This window comes from Onychostoma macrolepis, chromosome 02, assembly GCF_012432095.1.
Source record: "Onychostoma macrolepis isolate SWU-2019 chromosome 02, ASM1243209v1, whole genome shotgun sequence".
In the NCBI taxonomy this organism is placed as follows: Eukaryota; Metazoa; Chordata; class Actinopteri; order Cypriniformes; family Cyprinidae; genus Onychostoma; species Onychostoma macrolepis.
In genome coordinates, this window is record NC_081156.1 from 22,732,497 (window position 1) to 22,757,586 (window position 25,090).

Below are 25,090 nucleotides of genomic sequence, written 5' to 3' on the forward strand. Positions count from 1 at the left end.
AAGACAGTATGAGGAGGAAGAGAGTGACCACTCATAGAAAAATGAATGGGAGAAAACACAACACTCAGTATCGTGGCTTCAGCAAACAACTTCTTGCCATCAGTTAAATTGGCCTCATTTATGAATTCATCACTTGGTTGGTGTGTTTATATTATGTACAGGTATATATACAATATCAATTATAAATTATATATTATATATAATTTAGGTCACACTTTATTTTAAGGTCCAGTTCTCACTATTAACTATGTCTGTTGCCTCAAGCTCCTAATTTGCTGCTAATTAATAGTTAAGGTAGGCCTAGTTAAGTTTATTAAACAAAATTTAGAATTTTGTTTATGTATTTATTTTATTGTTTTATATAATATTTATATATTTATTATATACTCATTAAAATATTTATGAATTTATTAAGAATTAAGAATTATGTTTGTATTGTTTTAATTATTAAAATTAATTATTAATAATATATAATTATTATTATTATTATATTTTTTACTATTATTTATATCCTTCTGACATACAAAGGCGAAATGCAGCAGTCATGCTCGTTGATGAGCCTTTACAATGAATTCAGTATAGCTTTGTGAACGTTAAAAAAATGTTTACATTTGGGGTAAATTCTTCATTCAACTTTTGATCAGCCATCTTATATAGTCATAGTGGTATAACGATGCAGGGTTGGGTTCAGTACTGCATGCTGTCATATGATTGGTTAAAACCTGAAACTTCCCTTGACTCTTATGGAAAACATGCTGGTTTAGACTAAACAATCGCGATGATCCCCCCCCAAGAAAATCTTTGATGATAAATCTTCAAAACCCTTCAGCCAACAGCTACAGCTGTGATGAGAGCAACGAATGAGTGACTTTGGGTGATTTTGTCTATTAAAGTAGAGAGATAGAGAGATGTCTCCTTCCTCTTATCACTCTCAAAAAGGACCCTTTGAAAAGAGCAACTATCCCCTTTGGATCTGTGCTGTATCTTTTTTGCTCCTGTAATGGCTGTTATCAGCGGTCCTGCTGATGGATGGCTCTTTGCGCTGTGTTTTATTAAGGGAACAGCTGAGGGTGACAGACAGGAAGTTGCCAGCTGATTGTTGAACCTTATTGGAAATAAACAGTGGTCCTGGTGTTTTAAATATCACACTTGTCAGCTTTAATATATTTGAGCCTCTCGATGTTGATAGTCTGACACCTTATTGCTTACAGTTAAGGCTAGACAATAATTCAATATCAAAATATATCGCAATATAATTTTTTTTTCAATAACGGTGATATGATTTTTAAAGACATTTTCGTTATTTCAATATACATTACCAGTGTTGCTTATACGTTAATTTATTTTTGGTGGCCACGAATAGATTTTCCAAAAGGCTTTGACAGTTTGATTTTGGTGAATAAACATGAGCACTGCACGTTTCAAAATCAAAACGTGGCGTGAGTGTTTTATATGAATGTGTCTTTGTAGGGAACTGGCATTTTTATTTTATCTGTTAAAGTAGCGTTTACGAGCACAGTGCAGCTTTGTGTACTGCTGTTTCTGCTGCTCAAAAAGCACCTCCTGCTGGCAGAGAATGAATTTGCATTTTCAATAAGCCCGTCTCCAGCAACATGGTTTTGTTGTTGCTCACTCTTTTGTTTTTTCCGTTTTCTGCAGCAACTCTGAGCACTTTTCATATTCTGGCTGAAGCACTTTTGTTTCAATCTCTAAGAATAATCAACCTATGTTATAGATTGAAGTTAAAGATATTAATATTAATAAGGTGAGTCTGAGGATACACAGAGCAACTTTTTGAGCAATGTTGCCATCAAGGGTCAGCCAGTTACCAGAACTGTTACCCATTCTCAATAGGAAAGTGCCCAAGCAACATTGCTCAAAAAAAAGTTGCGGTGTATCATAAGCCTGAGAGTCTTATGTTTATTTGTGGATGATTTTACATTTCTTTGTATGAAGGCTAAATACAAATAAAAGGTGAACATTTATTTATTTATTTGTACTGCTTTTATTTCTGAAATATTATATAGTTTTATAGGAGGAGGTTTCATAGACTTAAATCTTATTTTTTTTATAATTAAAATACATTTTTCAGAAGTTTGTGGGAGCATACATCCTTTGTGGGTGTTCTTTTGAGGCTTTTTTTTTTAAATTGTAAATATTGATAATAATATATTGTATCGACCGAAATATATCGTGATATAAATTTTGGCCATATCGCCCAGCCCTGAAAATTCTGTCTTCATGTATTCATCTACATATTTGTTCCAAACCTATGTACGACTTTCAGTATATGGACAAAAAACATTTGAAGCAGCATGAAGAATGAGGGTGAACAATCTACTTTTCCTTGGGTTATTTCAAAGCAACAGTACAGTTTCTTGCACATTGCTAAAATTGGTAAATGTAAATTAAATTACATTTAAATAAAATGTATTTAAACAAAAAAATTATGTAAGCAATCACAAAATTGAAAAAAAAGTGCCGTTTCATGTGTAATTATTACTGAATTTTGCTAGGAAAAAGATCAACCATTGGTGTAATGAAGGATTTGAGTGCTCATGCCTAGTTGAACATGCAAAATGTCAAAACGAGAAGGAAATGAAAAATATGCTTTGGCAAAAAACAAACATCCTGTTTGCGTGACTATAGCTAACTGGGTTACCTGCTCACATTAAAACTCAAGGTCATACAAATGTGTGTCTGCTGAGTGGAACTTATCGAGAGCAGCTGCGGTAAAGGTCTTCACGGGTGACAGTAACCAGAGGATTTCAGTGTAGAATTTCAGTCTCCTGTATGTAAAAGACTTGGTGTGTTGGACACATTCTCCATAATTATCCATTTATGGCTGCTTCTCCTTTTTTCCCCCTCTCTCTTTACATCTACTATAAGAGGACGGTTCCTTACACTAAACAAAGTAAAATTACACTGCAAGCGTCTGCATGCCTGCGCAATGCATCTCTTTCCATCTTGTCACATTCACACACACATAAACACGCAGACTGTGTCTATAATTAGGAGAAAGGTCTCCCTGAGGCATTTAATAATTTCCTGTGCAACAAATCAGACACAGAGGAAGATGCGCACAAGCCCCCCCACAAACAGTCCAGAGAACTTCCTCCAACGGTGCCTCCGGAGGTCAGGAGCCTCTCTCAGGCCTAAACTGCACACTCTGTACCATTCCCACAGCCACGGGTTCGGCTATGGCTGGGATTGTGGTTTTATCAGATCAGGGTCTATGGATGATCTATCTATCTATACATTATATATGTACACTTTGTAGAGACTGCATTCAAACAACAATTTAAATTTCAAGAATTTTCAAAACTGTGCATAACTAAAATAATTGACTATACAAATTACTTTACTAGAAATTTCCATGACTTTTGACATTTTAAATTAATGTAATGTAAATTAAATTACAATATTAAAAAATGTTTTATTTAAACACAAAAAAATTGTAACCAAAAAATATATGTATGTGTATATATGTATACAGTCATGGTCAAAAATATCGGCACCCTTGGTAAATATGATCAAAGAAGGCTGTGAAAATTAATCTGCATTGTTAATACTTTTGATCTTTTATTTTAAAAATTCACAAATCTAAACTTTCATTGGATAATAACAATTTAAAATGGGAGGAAATATAATTATGAAATGGTTTTTCTCTAATACACGTTGGACATAATTATTGGCACCCCTAGAAATTCTTATGAGTAAAATATCTCTGAAGTATATTCCCATTCATATTCACAATTTTGAGCACTCCAGGGTGATTATGAACATGAAATTATCCAGCCATGGCTTCTTTTTTCACAGAAATATAAATAGGAGGGAAAACAAAGCCCAAATTTCCTTAATCATCAATCACAATTAGAAAAACCAAAGAATATATTTCTGATGTGCAGCAAAAGATAATTGAGCTTCACAAATTAGTGAAGTGGCTTTAAGAAAAGGGCTAGAGCAATGAAAATTCCCATTTCCAATATCAGGGCAATAATTAAGAATTTCTAATCAACATAAAATGTTACGAAACTGCCTGGAAGAGAACGTGTGTCTATATCGTCCTAATGCACGGTGAGAAGGAGAGTTTGAGTGGCAAAAGACTTTCCAAGGACAACAGCCGGAGAATTGCAGAAAATAGTTGAGTCTCGGGGTCAGAAAAAAAATTGTCAAACATCACCATGTGTGATGTTTGACAAAATTCTCCTCGCTCATCCAAAAACAAACTCCAGCATATTCAGTTATCAGACACGACTGGAACTTCAAATGGCACTGGCTTTTATGGTCAGATGAAACTAAAAAAAGAGCTTTTTAGCAGCAAACACACAAGATGGGTTTGGTGAACACAGGGATAAAAAGTACCTTGTGTACAATGAAATATACTGCTGTATTTTTGATGTTGTGGGCCTACATTTCTGCTGGAGGTCCTGGACATCTTGTTTAGACACATGGCATCATGGATTCTATCAAATAACAACAGATAAAAAATCAGTAAGTGACTGACTGTGTTAGAAATCTTATAATGGACCATGTTTGGATCTTCCAACCGTACAATAATCCAAACACAAACCTCAAAAACAACACAAAAATGGGTCACTGAGCTCAAAACCAAGCTTCTTCTTTGGCCATTCCAGTCCTCTGACCAGAACCCTATAGAAAATGAGTGGGTGAACTGAAGAGAAGAAGCACCAACATGGAGTGATTCTGGATGAAGGAATGGTCTCTGACCTCTTGTCAGGTATTCTCTAACCTCATCATTATAGTGGTAACTGCTGGGTCTAAACAACCCAATAGCTGGTTCATCCACATTTTACCCAGTTCTGGGTTGTTTAGACCCAGCAGTTGGATTACTGCCCAGAAGGTTGGGTTAAACATTTAACATTTAACCCAACTGTTGGTTGATGTGTTCTTTACAATATTTACCCAGCACTGGGTTGTATTTAACCTAGCATTTTTTTTAGAGTATATTATAATATAATATAATATAGTGTGTTTGTGTAAATATAGGGATAGTTTTGAGTTGTCATGCTCTTTTTTTTTTTTTTTTTTTTTTTGATGACATTTATTGAGAGTGTGATCACTATAAAATATTTATTAAAATTCCTTATCTAGTCATCATTAACAACTAGAAAGTCATTAGAAAATCTAAGTAATTCATGTCAGAATGTGTTGAAATCTACAAAATAAGAACATTTAGCCTATTAGCTTAATGCATTTTATTTAATTGCAGTTTAATTTACATTTAAAGTCATGGAGATTTCTAGTCAAGTTAATTTGTATAGTCATAATTATATTAGTTATGCACAGTTTTGAAATAATTCTTCAATTGAAATTGTTGGTGTATGTGTGTATATATATATTACCCTAATTAAGTTAATTACTCTAGTTTTTGGAAGTTTAGGTCACAAGAATGAGTTTAAAGGAATGCAGTTAAGTTGATTTCAAAAAAAGAAAGCAAAAATTTTGTTCAGTTTCAGCCATTATTGGGAGTATGCAAATATGGAAACGAAGATGTTTTGTCTATCCTTGAGTGTTGAATGTTATAAGGACTTGTATGTATGTATGTATGTATGTTAGCCATGTGTACTTGTCATCTTGCAAACTGACTTCCCAAGGTATCTGGATTCCATTTTTGTTGCTTGTCTTGTGGATCCAAATAAAAGAAGAGAAATGTGATGTTTTTGGGTTTTGATTTGTCATGCTCCTTTTTTGACACTGATTTTTTTTATGAGTGTGATCTCTATAAAATATTTATAAAAATTCTTTATCTAGTCATTAACAACTATAAAGTCGTGAAAAAATCATGGTAATTTTGTGGTCGGAAAGTGTGGGAACCTATCAAATAAGAATGTTTAGCATACTAACTGGACTGATATATCAAAAACCGAGTGTTTGACTAGACAAACGCCCTCAAATCCCATCTTTAATTATGTTTAGTGACTAAATTGTGACTAGTGGTTTAAATATTTCAAGATTTCAGAGTAGGCTGATTGACCCTGAAGATGTTGTAACCCTGAGAAGTCGGAAGTTTAAATAAAGGATGTAGTAAATAATATCAGGGATATTTCTTTGACCCTTCACTTAGACAGTGATCCATCTCTTCTTGAGAAAGCCCTTAAAATATCACATACCCCGGCACAGGGAGGGTTATTTGAGGAGGAGGGCTGAATGAGCAGCTTGGCAGCACGTCAGTAACTGTTTATGCAGCTGTTGCATGTCCTGCATCCATGTTTAAACATGCATCTGTTTAACAATGTCCGCTTTTTCCACTCATGATCTCGAATAGGTTAAAACATCCTCCTCCCTTTTCCCAAGTTCAACTCCTCTAGAAAGGTTCAAGATTTTTGTCGGTTTGGAACGCGGCCGCCGCATGCCTAAAGGCCTGAAGTTAATGAGCAGTGAAGTGAGTGTTGAGCCAAAGCACCCTGTGGAATAGATTTTGTCAATGTAAAGTTATAAGTGTTACTGAGCTTATCATTAACTCTTCTATATACATGTGCAGACCTGAAAGAATGAGAAGAGGCATTTCCTCATTTTGCCCTCATATGCTTGATTGAAATGTTGTTTGACTGATCGCTGTATTTGCATATGACCTTTTAATTGCATTTCATGAGTTCACAGAGTGATTGTCATACACACTTTTACTATTTTTAACACTAGACTGAACAAGACCAGACTAGTTAGCACTTAGCTTCTCAGGCTGTCTAGAACTCAGCAAGCTACCACCATGTGTGGAGTTATAACGCAAGAAAAGCCCATTGTTATGACTAGTCAACCACAAAGACTTGTCTAAGAACACTGTCTGATGTGGTTCGTAGGAGTCTGTGATGTGTGACTGGTGTCACTGTACGTCTGCACTGCAGTGTGATTTAAAGCACATCAGTGCCTTGAAGCTTTGCCTTAAAGCTTCACCTCGAACCAGTGATGACAGAGTTTGGTTTCATAGAATAGTTTTCAAAGTAAACCACATCTTTAGAATTTAATTTTACTTAATGCTCTGCAATGATTTAGGATGAGTTTAATTAAAGTGCTGCTTGTCGATAAAGTCGACATTTCCTAAAGATTAGTTTTTCCAATCTGACGAGTGTAATATAAATAGATGTGATAAACAGGGTTCATTTGTACTCTTGTTATTGTTATTTGCTTAATGTGATTTAAAATTTGTCAATAATTATTTATCTATTATTTTCGTCCGTTTTACTCTATAATTGCATGTAATTTTCATTGACAAAAATAACATTTTAATTGATGGTAAAATGAAACATAACTAACAAACATTTATACATTATTTTAAAATGTTGGAAAATTATTAATTTAAATGCAAGTTAAATTTTATTTAAACCTGCTTTGGTTGGTGCAAATGCAATTTGTAATATTACAGTTCTCTTTTAAGTCCATTGGTAATATCTTTCGCTTATGTCTTTCACTTATTCCTTTCATATTAAATACCACAATCTTTTTTTGTCTCAGCTCATTTTTTTTTTTTCATCTTAGCCAACATCCTTGTCAAGAAACAATTTTTTTTTTAAGTTTCAGTAAAAATTTCAGTAATGTAACTTTTAAGGTTACAATTATGTAACCTATTATGTAATAGTAATCAATATATTATATACTAATTTTAGTATTAGTATTTAGCCAAACAGAGTTGTAAATCAAAACTTTATACTTGGTGTACACAATTTCCTTAGCCTGAGAACCACCTATTTAAATTGATTACTGCTTATACAAACCTATATATTTGTGTGTCTACATTTATATCACCCTTCAGCTCTGTAAATATTGCAGTCGAACACTGAAAGACCCATATTGGTTGACCTCTATGCACAAAAAAACAGGATATAGCTTAGAATGTGTGATCTATAACAGTATTGCAAATGTTTTTTGTTTGTCCCTTTTGACTTCTAGGCTGTGCAGTCAGGGTGGGCCTATTGACCCTGTTTTATTGTGTGTTTGCCCTGGTTTCCCACACTGTAACACACATTTGTAGCCCCATGTGATCGTCGGTGGTCATCGCTGTCAAAGCTCACAATAGCTCGTTTTGTTTTCCTGTTTGGCTGGGATAGTGTGAAGCTAGTTACTTCCAATTGGTGTGGAAATCTCTTGACTGTAATCAAATTATTTGTTTGATTCGAAATACCTTGATGTTTAGTAAAGTCTTGAGTTGTGACAAGATTTATTGATTTAGTAGTCTGGCTCTTGACTTAACCTTTCATTCTCTAGAAGATGCTCTGTTAAGAGATGTTTGGTTTCGTTGTTCACAGAGCTACACACCAACACGCCTTTCCGTGTCAACGCCGGCCATTAGTGATTCTCACACCAGTGGCCCATGGTCTTGTCTGCTCTGAAACGAGTCAGGGGGCCTCAGGCATTAAACTCAATCATTACATCCCATCCTCCCCCCTTCCTGCCTCCTCCACCCTGGCCGGAGAGCCACCCTAGGGGTCCCCGCGCTCCCCTCAGAGCTCTACACTCCCAGAGCTCAACACCTTTAATGCTGTTGGCTTCTCAGTAAAGAGCAAACAGCAGCTCCTGAATAGGTGCTTAAGTTTAGATGAAGATAGATTATAAATACAGGGCGGCCTAAATGGCTCTTATCAGTAGGAATTCATGAGGGTTTAACTCATAAATCCACAAACTTGAGCAGCTTGTGGATCTTATGGAAAATATATTGTCATTATTGGAATGGAAAATGCTTATTATTTGACTGTGTAATGTACTATTATTAATACTAATATGCTCTGTCTAATAGCCTGTAGTTTTATTAAATCCTCTGGAACTAATGTGCATTTTAGTTATGCATTTTTGGAAAACACATTTTTGGCCTGAAACATCTATTCTGTACATACTTCTAGCAAGGAAAGTTTAATTTCACAAGTTGCATTTTCAGCATATGTAATAAGCTTTTACAGCAGTTTGAAGAGAAAAATACTGAGCTGTTTTTTTTGTTTTGTTTTTTGTTCGTTTTTGACATTTTTGGTGTTTGCCAGCAAAGTCTTTTGTCTAATTTAAAAAAAAAAAATTGTCCAATCAGAGAGATTTTGCTCATTTATTGTGTTATGATTGTCGACCAGCATATGATTTTTGATGACCCAGTGCTCATATCCTATAGAGCATGGTTATAAACATGAATATAAATGAAGTTGACAGTGGGGAGAACCTGTGAATAAAAGTCCTACTTACGATACTCCCGAAACAGAAAAAAAACTCATTAGGCAATGCAATAATTTAAAAGTGCTATCGAACACTAATAATGATTGGACGCACAATTTGCACTCCATTCATGTCCGTTTGTACCCCATGCAAATGCAATAGTAGAAACGCAAAAGATATATATATATATATATATATATATATATATATATATATATATATATATATATATATATATATATATATATATATATATATATATATATATATAAGAAGTTCAGGTTTCAGATGAGTGGCAAAGTTCACGTTTGTTAACCATCTTGATGTCTAATGTGAATGTCTTGGTTTAATCGCTTGTCCAATAAGCAGAAGAGCTGGGGGGTTTTTTTTCTTTTCATTGTTTTTTTTTTTTTTTTTTTTACTTTTGCATTATCAGATCATACGCTCTCTGATTCATTTCATAAAGGGCTGTGGGCTCGACTATGTATTCTACCGCATTCCTCAGATTCCTCTGTTTTGCAATGCATGCCACCCTCCTTCACTCCACCCACCTACTGTAAAATCAGTAGTATAAAATGGTCAGTTCCAGTTCTGATTGTTGATTGGTTTCTATGTAAATTCTCACAATCTACTTCTCTCACTGTTTTCTCCATATGAACTGTCGTGGGAAAGTAACCGAAAGGGAGGTGTCTGTGTTACTTGGGTTGCAAGTTAAATTGAGCTTGACTGTTGCTGGGAAGCCGTGTTTTTATGTGACTAATGTGTCTTTCTCAAGTCTTGGAAGTTACTTAAAGTTCACTGGTTAATTAGAAGATTGAGCAATAAATGATAGATCGACATGTTAGAGTTCTCAAAACAATACGGTTATTTAACAAGATTAGACTAGAGGTCATATAATTTGTCGGTTTGGAAATCAGATGCGAGAAATTCAGACAGCTGTTTACCTCCATTGCCAGGAAATAAGGCTTGAAAGCCTGTAAAAATGTTGAACGTGGTTTCTTTGCCTTTTTGGTTGATTTGTGTGAAGGGCGGAACAAATGACAAGTTTGCAAATGATGAAAAAGCATCAGTTACCCGAGTAAACCCAGCTGTACTTATATGAACATGCATCACTCTCACAAAATGTGAGTTTTATTATATATTAAGGCTTTTTGTATCCCAAAATATGTACATTTAAAATGTTATCCATCTTAATTATTAGTAATAATTCTTTATACCTCTGTGAAATGTGTTTCAAGAAGTGTGTGAACTTTCAGTACAGTTTGTGCTGTCCAGGCTGATGGTGTGTGTGTTGTGGGAGTGTGGACGCTAACAGATGTTCGACATATCTCCCAGCAGGCCGATGGGCAGATGGTGAAAAATTATGTACAGGAAAAAAACTGTCATGCCCACATGTTTAAAAAGTCAAAGCCATCATTGTTCATCCCACCACGGAAGAATGCAGTGAGGTCATGAGAGGAAGACTAATTGGACTGTAGCTTTGGGCTGAGGCTTTCCCTCCGGACACACCACCCCCTAATCCTGCTGCTTCCCTGAGGGTCTCCCTCGCTCTGTCTCTCTCTCTTGGGCACCTCAGGCTGTGTTTGAGAGGTTTGGAAGAGTGCTGAAGGAATGCAGACACCCTACTCTCCTGGAACAGAAAGTCATAGTTTAAATAGTTGAGTATAAAAAGTAGAAATTGTCATTGTTTTTTAAAAGCTGGGTGTGTTTTTTTTGTTTTGTTTTTGTTTGCAGCAAATCTGGATTCTTTCAGGGTCAGTTTTACAGAGTCGTATTTAACACCAAAATCAATCATTAGCTTTTTACTGAGGTATTTACATGACAATAAAGTGCATTATCTCATACTGTAAATATTTGAGATCCTTATTTTCTCTCTGGAAACTATTTTAAAATGTACAGATTAAATCATTTACAGTGATGAGATTATTACTGCCTTTTTAAATTATTAATTTATTTATTTTGTTGAGTAAAATATGAATACAATTTCAGAAAAATGTCATTTGAGATTAATGTTGTGCAATGGTCAACTATTGAGAAATTGGTCTCCGTAATGACAGAGGACTGTTGTGAACTGAACCAACGCCTCTCCTCACCAAAAGAGGCAGGCCCAAACATACAGGGTGTAGCTCAAATCCAATTCCTTGTTCTTGTGGGGAACGCCAAAAACAGAGCAAATTATTTTTCCGCATCGTAAATCTCTCTCTACCAAATTGTCCACCACATGACATTTAAGTATGGCTTATAATCAATTTAGCCACGATTAAAACATTCACACAGCAGTAAACTCACAACAGTAAAGCTTTCAGAGTTGTTTAGATAACGTAGCCACTTATTCAGAGTTTTACTCCGTCTTGTAAACAGCTTTGTGAATTACTGTCGTCCCCTGCGAGCCAGTCAGCCTGGGGCCCGAGACTCCGTTTACTGCTTCGTTGAATGAATGCATGCATCTTTCTTTTGTTTTAACAGAGCTGTAGCTCAATTGTCGTAGGTCTTTATCACCTCAAACATCTCCAATAGGGCTTGAAGGTAAGCTGAAAGGTGTGAATTCATAGTATGGCCTTTGGCAAAGCGCTCCACCTATTTTTTTTTTTTCTCCTCAACCAAGGAATGTCAATCCTGAATGGAATCCCTGATTGCAAAGATCTGGATCTCACCTTTGAAACTTGTGAATGGACAGAACTCCCCCCACACAATGAGACCTGCGCATTAGTGTTTCATTTGTGATTCAGGGTTGTGATTTGGTGTTTGTTTTAAGAGGATTTAATTGGGGCCATGTGACAGTTGCATACCAACAAGACTGACCATGTTAATATAATGTGATTTTCAGAGCCGGGCCTCTTGGCAGCGCCTCCTTTTGAAAGGAGACTAGTCAACGGCCTCTCCATTTAAAAAGGCTTTTCAGTTTAGTCATTTCCCCCATAAAACTTGGATTTACCTTCGCCGCACAAATAAATGCGTTTGACACTTTTAAAGGCTAAATCATTTGCCCTCCGCCTTGCCAAGCAAGCATGCACAAGTCCTTTGAGAACTAGTCCCTCTTCTTCATTAGACTGGCATTCCTAACAAAGATATTGTTTTCGTTTTTGTGTTTTCTTTACACTCGCTCTAATCAGAGGCTGGCCACCTTGTTTAAGGAGGAACTGCTAAGCAGCCATTGAAAACTCTAGTGGGAGTGAAAACTCAAGGATGTAGAGTATCTCTTCAATCATTTTTTTTTTTTTTCTCCTCAGTTCCTGAATTTAGTCTTTCTTTCAGGGCCGATGTGTTCCCGTCTCAAGGCTCCGGTCACTGTCTCTCCTCACGCTCTGTTTAAAGTGGATTTATGGTGGTCTCTTTAGACAGCTGCTGCTTTTCTTCATTCATTTTTCAGTGTTGGACTCATTCTGAAATGTTATGATATAGCGTCACAAGCACAATGCACACATCTGTCTGTGGTGCTGGTTTAAAATTCAAGCCATGGGTCTAAAACATAAAGAATGCAATCTAGCTTGGACTTCAGAAGGACAGAATGTAGAACAAAGTTCTATGCCAAAGGGGAGAGAGTTGCAGTGTTGCAGCAGCTGAAATGCTTTGACACTGTGAGGGGTCACAATTGAGATGCACAATAAAAAATGTTAAACATTTAAAATTTAGCAACCTTTTAAATGATAAAACAATAAAAGATGTCTGGTAGGATTTTTTTTTTTTTTTTAAGTTTTTGAAAGAAGAATCTTATGCTCACCAGGGTTGCATTTATTTGATCAACAATAGAATAAAAAACAGTAATATTGTGAAATATTGTTACAACCGTTTTCCATTTTAATACATTTTAAAATGTAATAAATTTTTTGGCAAAGTTGAATTTTCAGCAGCCATTACTCCAGTCTTCAGTGTCTCACAATCCTTCAGAAATCATTGCTGATTTGGTGCTCAGGAGTCATCAATATTATGAATTATTAATATTGATTATTAATAATTTTGCTGCTCAATAATTTTTATAGAAACTGATTTTTCTTTTTTTTTCAGAATTCTTTGAATAGATTTTTTTGCAACAATCTAAAAGTATTTACTGCCACTTTTGTTCAATTTAATGTGTCCTTGCTGTGTCCTTGCTGAGTAAAAGTAGAACTTTCTTAAATATCTTAGTGAATGGAATCGAATGGAATAGTGGGTTAGCAAGGCCTGTGTTTTTATGGTTAACACACAAGCCTCAGCGTGTTGCCTGAGCCCTTCTCTCATCTTTCATAATGACCAGTTAAGCCACACTGAACCGCACAGTGGTGTTTCATGAGCTTCCTCACCTCCTTCAGAGGATGTGCTTTAAATGTAATGCCATACATTTACATCTCCTCCTTTTCCCCTTTTATAATGGCAGTAAAGTCTTTTGCACTCAAACCCATGATTTTTTTGATGTGGATGACATTTTGAGTTCTGAAACATACAGTATGTTTTTATAAAACAACAACCTCTTATCACATAAACCATGGAAAATGCTTCATGATATCATGATATGCTTAATGTAGCTATTTTTCCTTTACTCTTCCTTGTTCATTACGTACTTGTTTATGGCAGCAGTTTTTACTCAACCAAGATGAATCTCTCATTTAACCATGTGTGGCTTAGATGTTATCTTCTGTTTTTTTTCTCTTTCTCTTAGTCATTCTATCCTTGCTTTTGATTATTTTACAGATGTTCCCTCTCTCTCTTTCAGTCACATTTCAGCCAGTTACCACCCCTCTCCCAAGTCCCAACTCCTCTTGTCCTTGTCACACAGTCTCAGTTTGGTTACAGGTATGAGACAGAGAGAAATCGCACCCTAATGAGTCTGTTTACAGCAAAGGCTCGGTACCTAAGGCTGATAACCAGAGATATTGTGAGCTTTAACAAGGCACATGAACCAGATCACCCCAAAGAGTGTTGTCTGTATAATAAGTGTTCTAATTTAACCCGATGTGATATGTTTTCCATACTAAATGCAAAATCAGACGTTTTATAGGCGTGGAGCAAGATTTTAGACCAATGAGATTTCACAGTGGGTTGAGTTACACAAGTCTGCAGCTGGTTTTGATACTTTGTAAGGCAGAAAAAAAATGTATTTGGTGAAGATATGACTGCATGTGTCTGTGTGAGTCAGGACAGGACAGATTGTGAAAGACAGAGGAAGTGGAATAGAATGTCCCTGTCTGATAATTTGAAAGCTGTGCTTGATATTTGCAGAGATCTTGATGGTGGATATGCCTGAGACAGTTTGATCTGAGCGGCATGGAAATGTACATCTATTCAGCCTCACAATGGGGAGCCCCACAGTTTTTATCATCAATACCCTGATTGTTCTGAAAGGAGTGGTGGAATTTCTCTTGTTCTTCTGTTCAGGGCAGTTCTGGGTAAACCCATACTGCTGTCATTCAGGTGCCACTCTTCATGGACTTCTTACAGCTTCTTCAAGAGCGAAATAATGTGGCAGCATTTTTATTACATTATTTACATGTACTTAAATTAGGAATATACTGTGGGATACAAATATCTGAAACTTTTAGAAAAATGTGGACTTTTTTTCCATTTTAAAAAGTTACTATAAAAATAAGAATTTTTTGTATGTTTTTAATTATAATGTAGGTTTTAAGGCAGAAAATAGTTTTCTATGCATTACAGAAATAAAATATTTTAGGTAATCAATCAAATAAGCAAATTTAAATATTATAAAAGTAATTAAAAATTGTATTACATTTAAACAAAAAAGTTCAATAGGAGTAGCAGACTTTTAGACCCCACTGTATTTATGGATTAAAGTCGACTTAATATCTGCATTCAGTGGCTGAGTAATGAATAAGTGATTAGGCACAGAGGAATTTCCCATTAATATGAAGATAAAAGAGCACTTCAATTTGCCTCCATATAAGCCTAATTAAGTTGAGTTTGTGAAAAGCTTTAACTCCTGGAGTAGACCTCAATACATCAGTCGAGTTAGTTCATGAGCAGAGAGTGACTTTTTCCCATGAGAATTATCAAATAAAACCAGCAATCACACAATAATAGTAAATAATGAGCACTAGGCTAAATAAAGTGTACGCCTATCTCCACAAATTCTCTTACATTCTGAAATATATATTCTGTTCATTTGTTTCATATCTTCTAGTATGTTCTCCATCCTAGCATATCTACCAGCTGGTGCACACTCTGAGAAAGAGGCTCCTTCTGCTCATTGTGATTTTTCTCAGCTTCAGGAGACACCTGTGGCTACTTCCCTCACAGCTGCAGTCGATGATGGTTTAGGTCTGTGTAATGTCTGCTTTGTTGACCCAAAGGAAATGATTAATCGCCCAAAGGATGTGCAATATTTTTGGAATCACGAGAACATCAGGTTTCCATTTTTTTTAATCTGACTGCATGTGTCTTATTAGGATTTTTTTATCACCTTTTCTGCGATGATATAATTATAAATGTAATGTATTTTACTGTTATTATCTTTCCAACATTGTTTGGAGATGTTTGAAACAGTATGTAGACCCTGAAATCACACCCTCTCAGTCTCCAATGGCTTGGTGACAAAGATGAGATGTCATCAAGTGTAAGTTCAAAGACAGTCCAGTGTGACGTCCCCCACAGGGCCTGACCCTTTCCTCTTCATGTGTGCCCTGGCTTCAGTCATGCCTTTGAGCTCCAGCACTGCTCCAGTGAGCACTACGAGTCAGTGCTCAAGTGCTCTTTGTCTGTCCTCCTGAAGCGCATTGGCTACGTGAAGGAGCTTTTTTGTTTTCCTCTCAGCCAGCTTCTGGCTCGATTCTTCACGGCTTTGCCAAAAGATTTGGTTTGTGTTGTTTTGCAAGAATGCCGGGGAGACTTCAGAGGTGAGGCATCAATGATGGCACTGTTCGCTACGACGTCAGCGAAGAACATGTACGACTCACATATGAACGCTTTAAGGCATTGCATTGTTTGGGTATTGGGTTTTAAAAGTCATCCTGCTGTTGTCGGATCCATGGTGTAGTGGTGCCATATGTGGAAGCTTTGGGTTGTTCCAGGGTTCAGAGTGGGACTTGAATTGGGAAATGGTTCTATTTAGGCCCAATGTTTCTGCAAATGTTTGGATGACGAAGTGAATTGCGATTATGATCAAGAGACAAATTAAGGTAAAAATCATGGCTTGAAAACATCTGGATAATGGTTGTGAGTAAGAGTAAGTTGTCCGCCAAGAGAGGAGTAGAATTTGAAAGGCCTATAAGAAATATGGACAACTATTGGATAAGTGTTGCTGGAAAATACCTTTGACTCACTGTTGTGCTGCCCTGGTTTTTCCCAGTGTGCATGCAAGGGAATACAGTCTTATTTCACGAGCATGACCGTCATCATTTTCACTCTTTTGCAAAGGCCAGTGCAGTCTTGTTTTGTTGTTTCTGGTCACTTAAAATGATAGTTCACTCAAACATTAAAAATCTCTCATTTACTCACCCCAATGTCTTTCCAAACCTAGTTATGTAGAACACAAAATATGTTTTTGCCCATACAATGAAGGTCAATGGGGTCCAAAACAATTGCCGCTGTATGGACAAAAATATATTTTTCTTTGTGTTCTACAAAAGAAAAGGTCATACAAGTTTGGAACAACATGTGGGCAGAGGACAACTTGTTGTTTTGTTGTTTGTGTTTTGTTTTTGTTTTTGTTACAGGCTAGTGAGTGTTTCTGACCTGCGAGATTGCTTTTGTGATTTTGTTTTTGTTTCCGGAGTTATGAAGGTTAAATTCTGAGGAAGAGGTAGTTTTAGATTAGCTAGCTCTAAGTTGTTCTCTAAGTCCATTTACTCTTGGTTGACTTTTGTTGCTTTTTCTTTTTTATTCGTACATTTCATCCCTGGCTATTGCAGTTTGTTTTCAAATTCTTTTTCTGAACGGTTTTAATGTTGGTCTCTAAGTTGGATCGTAACATAAATTGACACTGTTAATTTTTGGGTGAACTATATTTATTTTTTAAGCTCTGTTTTTGTTATAGTGCATGTGCAAGTTCACTTAAAAATGAACATCATGAATTTGTATAGCAAATTGTATAGAAAACAGCATCCATATTACATGCTCTGCATATTCCAGGTCTTCTGACACCACACAATACCTTGTGTAAAGAAAAATCTTATGAAGTAGTTCTCTGGGATTTTGTTTTTAATACTTTTTGGAGCATGACAGCTAGCTATTTTGTGCTGATTGATCCTTTGAAATCTTTGATTCGCCTTTGAGTCATTGTCAACTTTTGTTAAACACTACATGAGGCATTTTCAGCTCGTTCACTGACAGAAAAGCTTAAAGCTCACGCCCAATTGTAAAAATCTCTCTCCCTTCTGTTGAACTTTGACCTTGACAGCATGATGTTTGCCAGGGGCTGCTAAAAGTCAGCAAGTTCAATTTCATGTTAACAGTCATAATGCCCTCAGAGACTGCTGCAAGGTATGAGTCTCTGTCATTGCTTAAAATCAGTCCCTGCTTTAGTTTAACTTTTTGATGCAATCCCTGTGTATTTGCTTGACACACAATTGTCCCTAGGTTTTGTGGATTTGTTTGGAGAGCAAATTCTTTGCTAAAGCAAACATTGGTCCCCCGTGGCCTTGCTGAAAGATGGTGTCATTTTCTTCACACTAAATAAATGATCCATACCATTTCCATTTGGCCCCTGGTTGCAGTCTCTCCCAAACACCCATAGCTTGCTCAGACATGCAAAAATATGTTTTTACACGCTCCGTATAATTGCTGGAGGACCTTACAAAGCTGCAGAAATCCAGACTAGCACAAAAAACGAAGCTTCTTGTAAAAAAAAAAAAAAAAAGGTGCGAGATTATGCTCTTCTAGTCCTTTTTTTTTTTTTTTCAGGCTGGTTGATGATAAAATGATTCCAATTGCAGCAGAGATAAAAAGGTAGTTTAAAACAGATTAAAAAAGTAAAAAACTAGTTTAAAATGTGCCAAGTTTTGAAAATGAAAGGTAGTGTAGGTGGAGTAACAATCAAATACATTTTGAATTAACATCTTTATTTATTATTTTTTGAATTATTATTATTATTTTTTTTTTTTTCTTCTTAGAAATAGCCTATAAATTAATTAATAAACACCACCTGATATTTTACAACCTGGACTAATTTTTTTTTTTTAAATCCGAAATTAAATGCGTTCATCATAGAAGTGGTGTATTCAGGTCATTGTATTTATACATTTCAAAAATATTATGTCACAATCACAAAAATTTGGGCGCCCCCCTCTAATTTCTAAGGTGTTTACAGTCCTGAATATTTCAGCAGCTAGAGGGGAAAAAATTAGCAGAACAATGGAAATTTGAGGGCATGGATTTGCAGATCTTATCAGACAGGAAGGAGTTCTGAGGCATTTTGAGTGAAACAAGGTTATGTTTGCATGGCGTTATGCCAGCTGTGTGTAATATCAGGCTTGTCTGCTTAACCTTGATCCCTTTTTCTGTGCAATCTTTCAGAGATGTGTGTATGTTTGACACCTGCAGTGCTGACATAGTGTCTTATCCAGTCCTTGAATCCGGCTCTATCTGCTAGTGGGCCGTACCAAAGCACCGTACCGAAGATTGTTTAGAAAAGAGAGCGCATGGTTTCCAGTCATCTTCCGCTTTATCTGAACTCCGTTCTACCTTTAGCTTGCAGACACTACTACCAGTCTATCTGTGTGATATCTGCCTTGCAGTCCCTGTACATTAAAGAGCACCTCACTAATCTCACTTCTGTTTACCTAAATATATTCTGCATATCCACACCGTATCTGATAATATGCTTATCTGTGACTTTCCCATGCATCGTGTGCCCAACTATTTAAAATTGTTGTTTGATCCATCCATCCCCGGTTCATTGCGTTATAGTGTTAAAATTTAGTGTTTTCAGTGTGTTTTGAAGGACTGAAGAATAAGCTGCAGGGCTTAAAATTGCCTTCTCTCATCTTCTAGGCAAGGCTTTCGACATCACCTATGTGCGTCTGAAGTTTCACACCAGCCGTCCTGAGAGCTTTGCCATCTACAAGCGCACTGGTGAAGATGGGCCCTGGACTCCCTACCAGTACTACAGCGGCTCCTGCGAGAAGACCTACAGCAAGATCAACCGTGGCTTCATCCGCACTGGTGAAGACGAGCAGCAGGCTCTGTGCACAGATGAGTTTAGCGACATCTCACCGCTCACCGGAGGAAACGTGGCCTTCTCTACGCTCGAGGGTCGACCCAGTGCATATAACTTTGACAACAGCCCTGTACTGCAGGTAAACCAGACTTCTATTTGTCTCTTTTTGAGTTCTCACTCACCTTCCCTTGATTGCTCTAACTCACTCATGAAAAGCGTTTACACCACTCACAGTCTCAGACATAACAAAGTTGTTGGAGGGAATCGAAAACTCCATTTCCAGATGTGTGGTTGTGTAGTAATGTGCGATTGCAGCCAAGTTACTTTTCCAAGATTTTTCAGTCCAGATTGAGCAACGTTCCGCAGCCTCAAACAAACAGCTCATAATTTAGAAGTGTTTGCATGTGAGCGATATTAGTATTTGCAAAATATAACAATAAAACAACAATTTCCATTTATTTTCTGGAAAAGAAGTTGCATTAAGTTGCTATTGTAACTGCAGTAGCAGAAAGTCATTTAGAAATTGATCAAATGTTAAAGTAATGGTAAAATAGTAGTAGGATTGAAGTAGATCACATCTACCTTTTAAATGATGATTGTTTTGCATTTAGTTTATGTATTCCTAGCCGATTTTTCAGCAGCCACTACTTTAGTCTTCAGTGCTACATTATCTTTCAGAAAATCATTCTAACCTGCTGATTTGGTGTTTATGAAACATTTCTTATCACGTATATTTAATGGTTTTGCTGGTTAATATGTTTTTGTGGAAAGAGTCTCTGAAAATCTTTACTGTCACTTTTGTTCAATTCAGTGCATCCTTTATATATAAACGTTTTAATTTCTCGAAGACAAAATTTTGCCTAGCCCCAACTTTTTATTGGTGAATACTTTATATATTTTTTTGTTTTGTTTTATTTATTTATTTTCATGGCTGACCACCATGGTTTTGTACCTCCGTGAAGCTGGCACCACATAAAAAGAAATCACGCCATTTGTTTGTGCTACGTTTGTGCTGATTTGGTTTCTTTTAACGACACAAACCGGCACAAATCGAGCACAAACAAACAGCACCGGTTTAGAGAAATTTGGAGGGCATTGGGTGGAGAGTGACGTCACTGCCCCGAATTATGTTTGTTATTTCTAAAAAGGGGAAATATATATGATGTTCATTTCAACGGCACTAATCAGCACAAATTGAGCACAAATTAATGACGCCAGTTTTGTGCGATTTGGATGAACTGGGATGGAGAGTAACATCACAGCTCCCAAAAACAATTTGGTTATATCTAAGGAAGGAAAATAGAAACAGTGTTTGTTTTAACGGCACAAACCCAGCACAAATGAACTGCGCCAATTTGGGCAACATGGGGTGGAGAATGACGTTTCATATCTCAAACACCAAACCAGCACAAACGTTCATTTTTGCGGCACAAATCTGCACAAACGAATGGCACAGTGTTGGTGTTTATTTCCTTTTATGGGGTGCCAACTTCACAGAGGTTTATTAAGTTGCTTCATAAAAGCATCAATTTTTTTGTTAAATAGGTTTACGACATGTTTCTGCCCGTTACACACCACAAATGCAAAAGTCCTACTGTTTCATTGTTTCATTTCACCAGAACTTGATATATTTCCTGAGACCACAACCACAGAAAAAAACATTTTTCAGACTAATTAGCTGAATAAGAGACAGACTCTCAACCTAATGTGAGCTGAGTCAGTCCTTCCGCGTGCTGACTATGGAATTTGTTGTCAGGCAGAGAAAGCGGTCTGCATGCCGAGCCAAAACAAGATGCTACCGTGGTTACAGGGAGGCGAAAAGAGGTTAAGTGTGTGAGATATGAGCAGGAGTGGGTGGACGGCAGATAATGTATGGCTGAATTCATGCATGGAAGCAGGCAGGCTGACTGCTGTGTGTTCGAGAGACCCGTGGTGCGCTGTCCAGGTGCTACGTCGCCTCCCGCTCTCTCAGCACAGCCAACAGTTGCAACATGTTACTAGGTGACACCCCCAGATTTCCCACCCCGTTCTGATTGTGCTTGGCAGTGCACAGACACAGCTGGAAAAAAGTGTGTGTGCATGTGATGGACAACGTGCAGCATACATGCAAGAGCTATGACACTTGGATTTGTGTTGATTTGTGTCTCCTTGAATTATTTTTATCAGTTTTTTCACCATTTGCTTTCATTTGTCGAAAATCCAATCCAAGTGGTCTCAAATTTACAAAAGAGAATTTAATATATGTAGAGGTTTATATTCTTGTAGGAGGGCGCTTTTAATTAACAAAATTAAGCAGTATTATTATGGCAAACATTTGTTTTTGTTATTTTTATTTATTTATTGTAATGTTGTTTTTCAAATGTAATGTTACCTTTACCCAAATGTACAATTTTAGCCCTGTCGCCAGATACCTCCCATATCAGACATCTCATGTGGCGTAAAGCTATTAATACCAAAGGCCCAAACTCTTTTTATAGGAATGGATCTGTTTCGGTGGGTTTATGTGGCTGTCATGCCAGGTCCTTTATAGAAGTGTGTGATGAGTGAAGATGACTAGTTTGTTTGTGGTCTTTGAACATGATCCACAACAAACTGGCTTCACTCATCATTTGTCATTTAATATCATTAGTTGATAATTAGCTGTTACTTTTATATGCTCTCTTTTGTTTCCATGCAGTGCTGATGGTTAGATTTTGTTGTATCACATTTCTTGGGGGCTGAAAAGGGTTAAAGTCAAAGTGCACTCAAATGTGAAAATCCTGTCATCATCGTTTTGCTTAAAACACATGATGTAAGTTTTCCGCGAAACACAATAGGAGTCCTGTTTGCTCTTTTCCAGACAATGAAAGCGGATGGTGACTATAACTGTCAAGCTCACAAAATGGCCTTATGAAGTAGTGCAAACATTTTAAACTCCATATTCAGAGTCTAGAATTTAGGCAGAATTTAGCTAAATTCTAGCTATTGACGGCTGTTGATGCACAATTACAATTTTAGATCGACAAACTGTAACGTATAAGATTTCTATCCAAACTGAAAGCATAATCTAGGCTACCCGCTGCCGTTTTCAAAGCAAAACTGTACATTAAAGCAAATACAGTAATTATGTGTTATTCACGGTTGTAACTAGAAGGGATACAGCTACTGTAAACCAACAATAAATAATTTTTTCTACCTATTAGATTGTGTTTTATTAATGTCTACATCTACCCCAACCCTAAACCTACCCATACAGTAATGCAGATACATTAAATATTATTGTTCAACATGAGAAAAAAGACGCAAAATTGATTTGCGCATGCGCAGTAAGCCCTGGTAGGAAAATCTGACGGGTAGGATAAAATGTCAGGACACCGGCAACCCGCAAAAATAAAAGCTCGCTGATTTTACGTTTGAAAATGATGAAAATTAAAATAAAAATAATGATAATAATAAAAATATTAGCATTTTATTTTTAAGTTTACTATAAAATAATTGCATTTGTATGTAATACTCCCTTTTTATTTTAAAATAAAATAGTATTATCACACTTGATTATTTGGTTTATGATTTTTAGTTAGTTATTTTATTTAAAAAATTGTATAGTTATATTTTATGGGTCACACTACATGCCATAGCCCGTGTGAGGACCAAACCAAATCTCCAGGTTCTCATTTAAGAAACGAGCTGAAAAACTTATGTGCACCCCTGAATATACTATCTATATATTTAAATGGTAATTTAAAAACAATATAAATATGTAACTAAAATCATTTAGCTAAAATGATGTTGTGAAAAATACATTTGTGATATGCTGTAACAGTGACATAAAATTACTCACACCTTGATGGAAGATTTTGATCATACTGCTCATCCCTAAATATAGTATAGCTTTGTGTGAGGAAAATCTGATATTATTGATGATCCCCACATTTCAGTGTGATAAATCTGTTTATGTAACGTGTTTCTCTAGGGGAAGAGAACTGTGGTGTCTTTGGCTCTCTTCCCAAACAGGAACATGCTCTGAATCACGGCTGTCAGCTGTGGATAAGGTGTCAGAATGACTTAAAGAGGTTTCCTCCTCGGTGGAGTTTATTGGACTGAAAATGTTCACCGTTGTTACAGGGTTGCCTGGTTCCACTTTGACCTCCCGTGTTATTCTGTCAGCCCCGCTTGTAAAATAACAACTCGCACGGTTTATAGCGAAACCAGAGGAAATGCTTGCAAAGCTTTTAGAACAGGACTAAAGTCTTGGTCTGACTCATGTTTTCGTTGGTTCCTGAGATTGTTCCCATTGGCACTCCCAGCATGTGGCCGCAAACAGCCAAAGTTCAACTGCAAGCACTGCGCAACATCATTCTACATGACTTTTGCATGCTAAACGGCACACTGGTGTTTTTCTCTTCCCATGAAACCTTTCTGCAGACATTAGTGCCTCAACGTGACTCTAGCAGGTTTGGTTTAGATTAGAGGCCTGAGGATTTATTTTCTTTAGACATCTGCGCACAGAACAGATGGGAAGAATTCTTCCCTGCTAAAACCTCTGTCATAACTATTCCAAAAAATAAAAACAATAATGTTACATGCTCATCTATGACTGGCCTTTCTCTGTCTACATTCTTGTATTCTTTGTCTCATTTTGTAATTTTTTTTTTTAAATGCCTAATTTGTAAATTTGTTTCTCTCTATCAGGATTGGGTGACTGCCACGGACATCAGAGTGACCCTGAACAGATTAAACACTTTTGGAGATGAAGTTTTCAATGATCCCAAAGTCCTCAAATCCTACTACTACGCTATCTCTGACTTCGCTGTGGGAGGAAGGTACTTTTTCAGTTTCAACATCTGTTCTCTGAACGTAACACGAGTTCAAATCGGCATCTCCAGCTGTTCTGGTAGTGGTTCTCTCTGTTGCTTCACTCTCCTGCGTAAATATGTTAGTATGTATTTTTATGAGGCATTCACGTATCTTCCTTGTACTCAGACCACGGATATCAACAGCTCCATCTGGAATGCTGGACATGTGACCCGAAAGATGATATGAGGTTTTTTCAGTGTGCAAACAAAAGAAATGAACCACCGCTTTGAAAGATTAGATCGCTGCGGTGTGAGTTTTCATGCTTTGAGCAGAATAGGTTGATTGGGATGCATTGCTTCATTTGTGAGCCTATAGTTAAGATAATAGCACAGTAATTCTTTGTTTTAAACCGTTTTGTTCAATTGTATATGCGAAATGGACCAAAACAATGAATTCTAGGTACTGCAATGAAATGATTACATCTTTACCTCCATATACTATGACAGTGAGCTTTAGGGATGAAGGACATGCTGAAGAAGCCCGTATAAGGGATCAGAGTGCTGTTGAGCAAGTGTGAAATATCTCTAGGTGCACCATTGCATGTCTTTTCACCTTAATCTGTTTGAAATGTGGAGCAGATTTCCATTACACAGCCCACATTCCCTACATTCCTGCCTGGGAGTGCTGGATTACAGAGCGCAGTGGAACTGGAATGATGCGGGCAGAGAGTCTGGAAAGGGAAGGGAACAAGACCGAGGCCAAAGGGAATAATTTACACCTGCTGCCTCACAGCCTCTGAGCTCCTGTCCAGCAGACACATGATCTGATCACCCGAAACGTAGCATACTGGGAGTTTTAATGTATCCGTGATAAATATATATTAGGATTAGGGAAGAATGCACGTCTGATGAGTGCACATCCTCCACCAAGTTGTTATTCCTCACGTCACCTTTTCCATGAGGCTTTGCCAAGGATCACCTGAGACAATGTGCAAGAGGTGGCTTTAGCTGCACAAGCCCTCTCTTGTTCTGAGGCATCTGTCAAGTTATCTCCATTGGCGAATATGTTCGTTGC

The 25,090-nt window shown here is 36.8% G+C and overlaps 1 protein-coding gene across 1 annotated transcript in view; it reads left to right on the forward strand.

The window, feature by feature from the left end:
- The window catches only part of lamc1 (laminin, gamma 1), a 59,337-nt gene that overhangs the window by 13,983 nt on the left and 20,264 nt on the right, over positions 1 to 25,090 (forward strand). Inside the window, 2 exon segments of the mRNA XM_058748820.1 lie at positions 19,075 to 19,379; positions 23,912 to 24,042. Of these exon segments, the coding sequence (XP_058604803.1) occupies positions 19,075 to 19,379; positions 23,912 to 24,042 (436 nt within the window).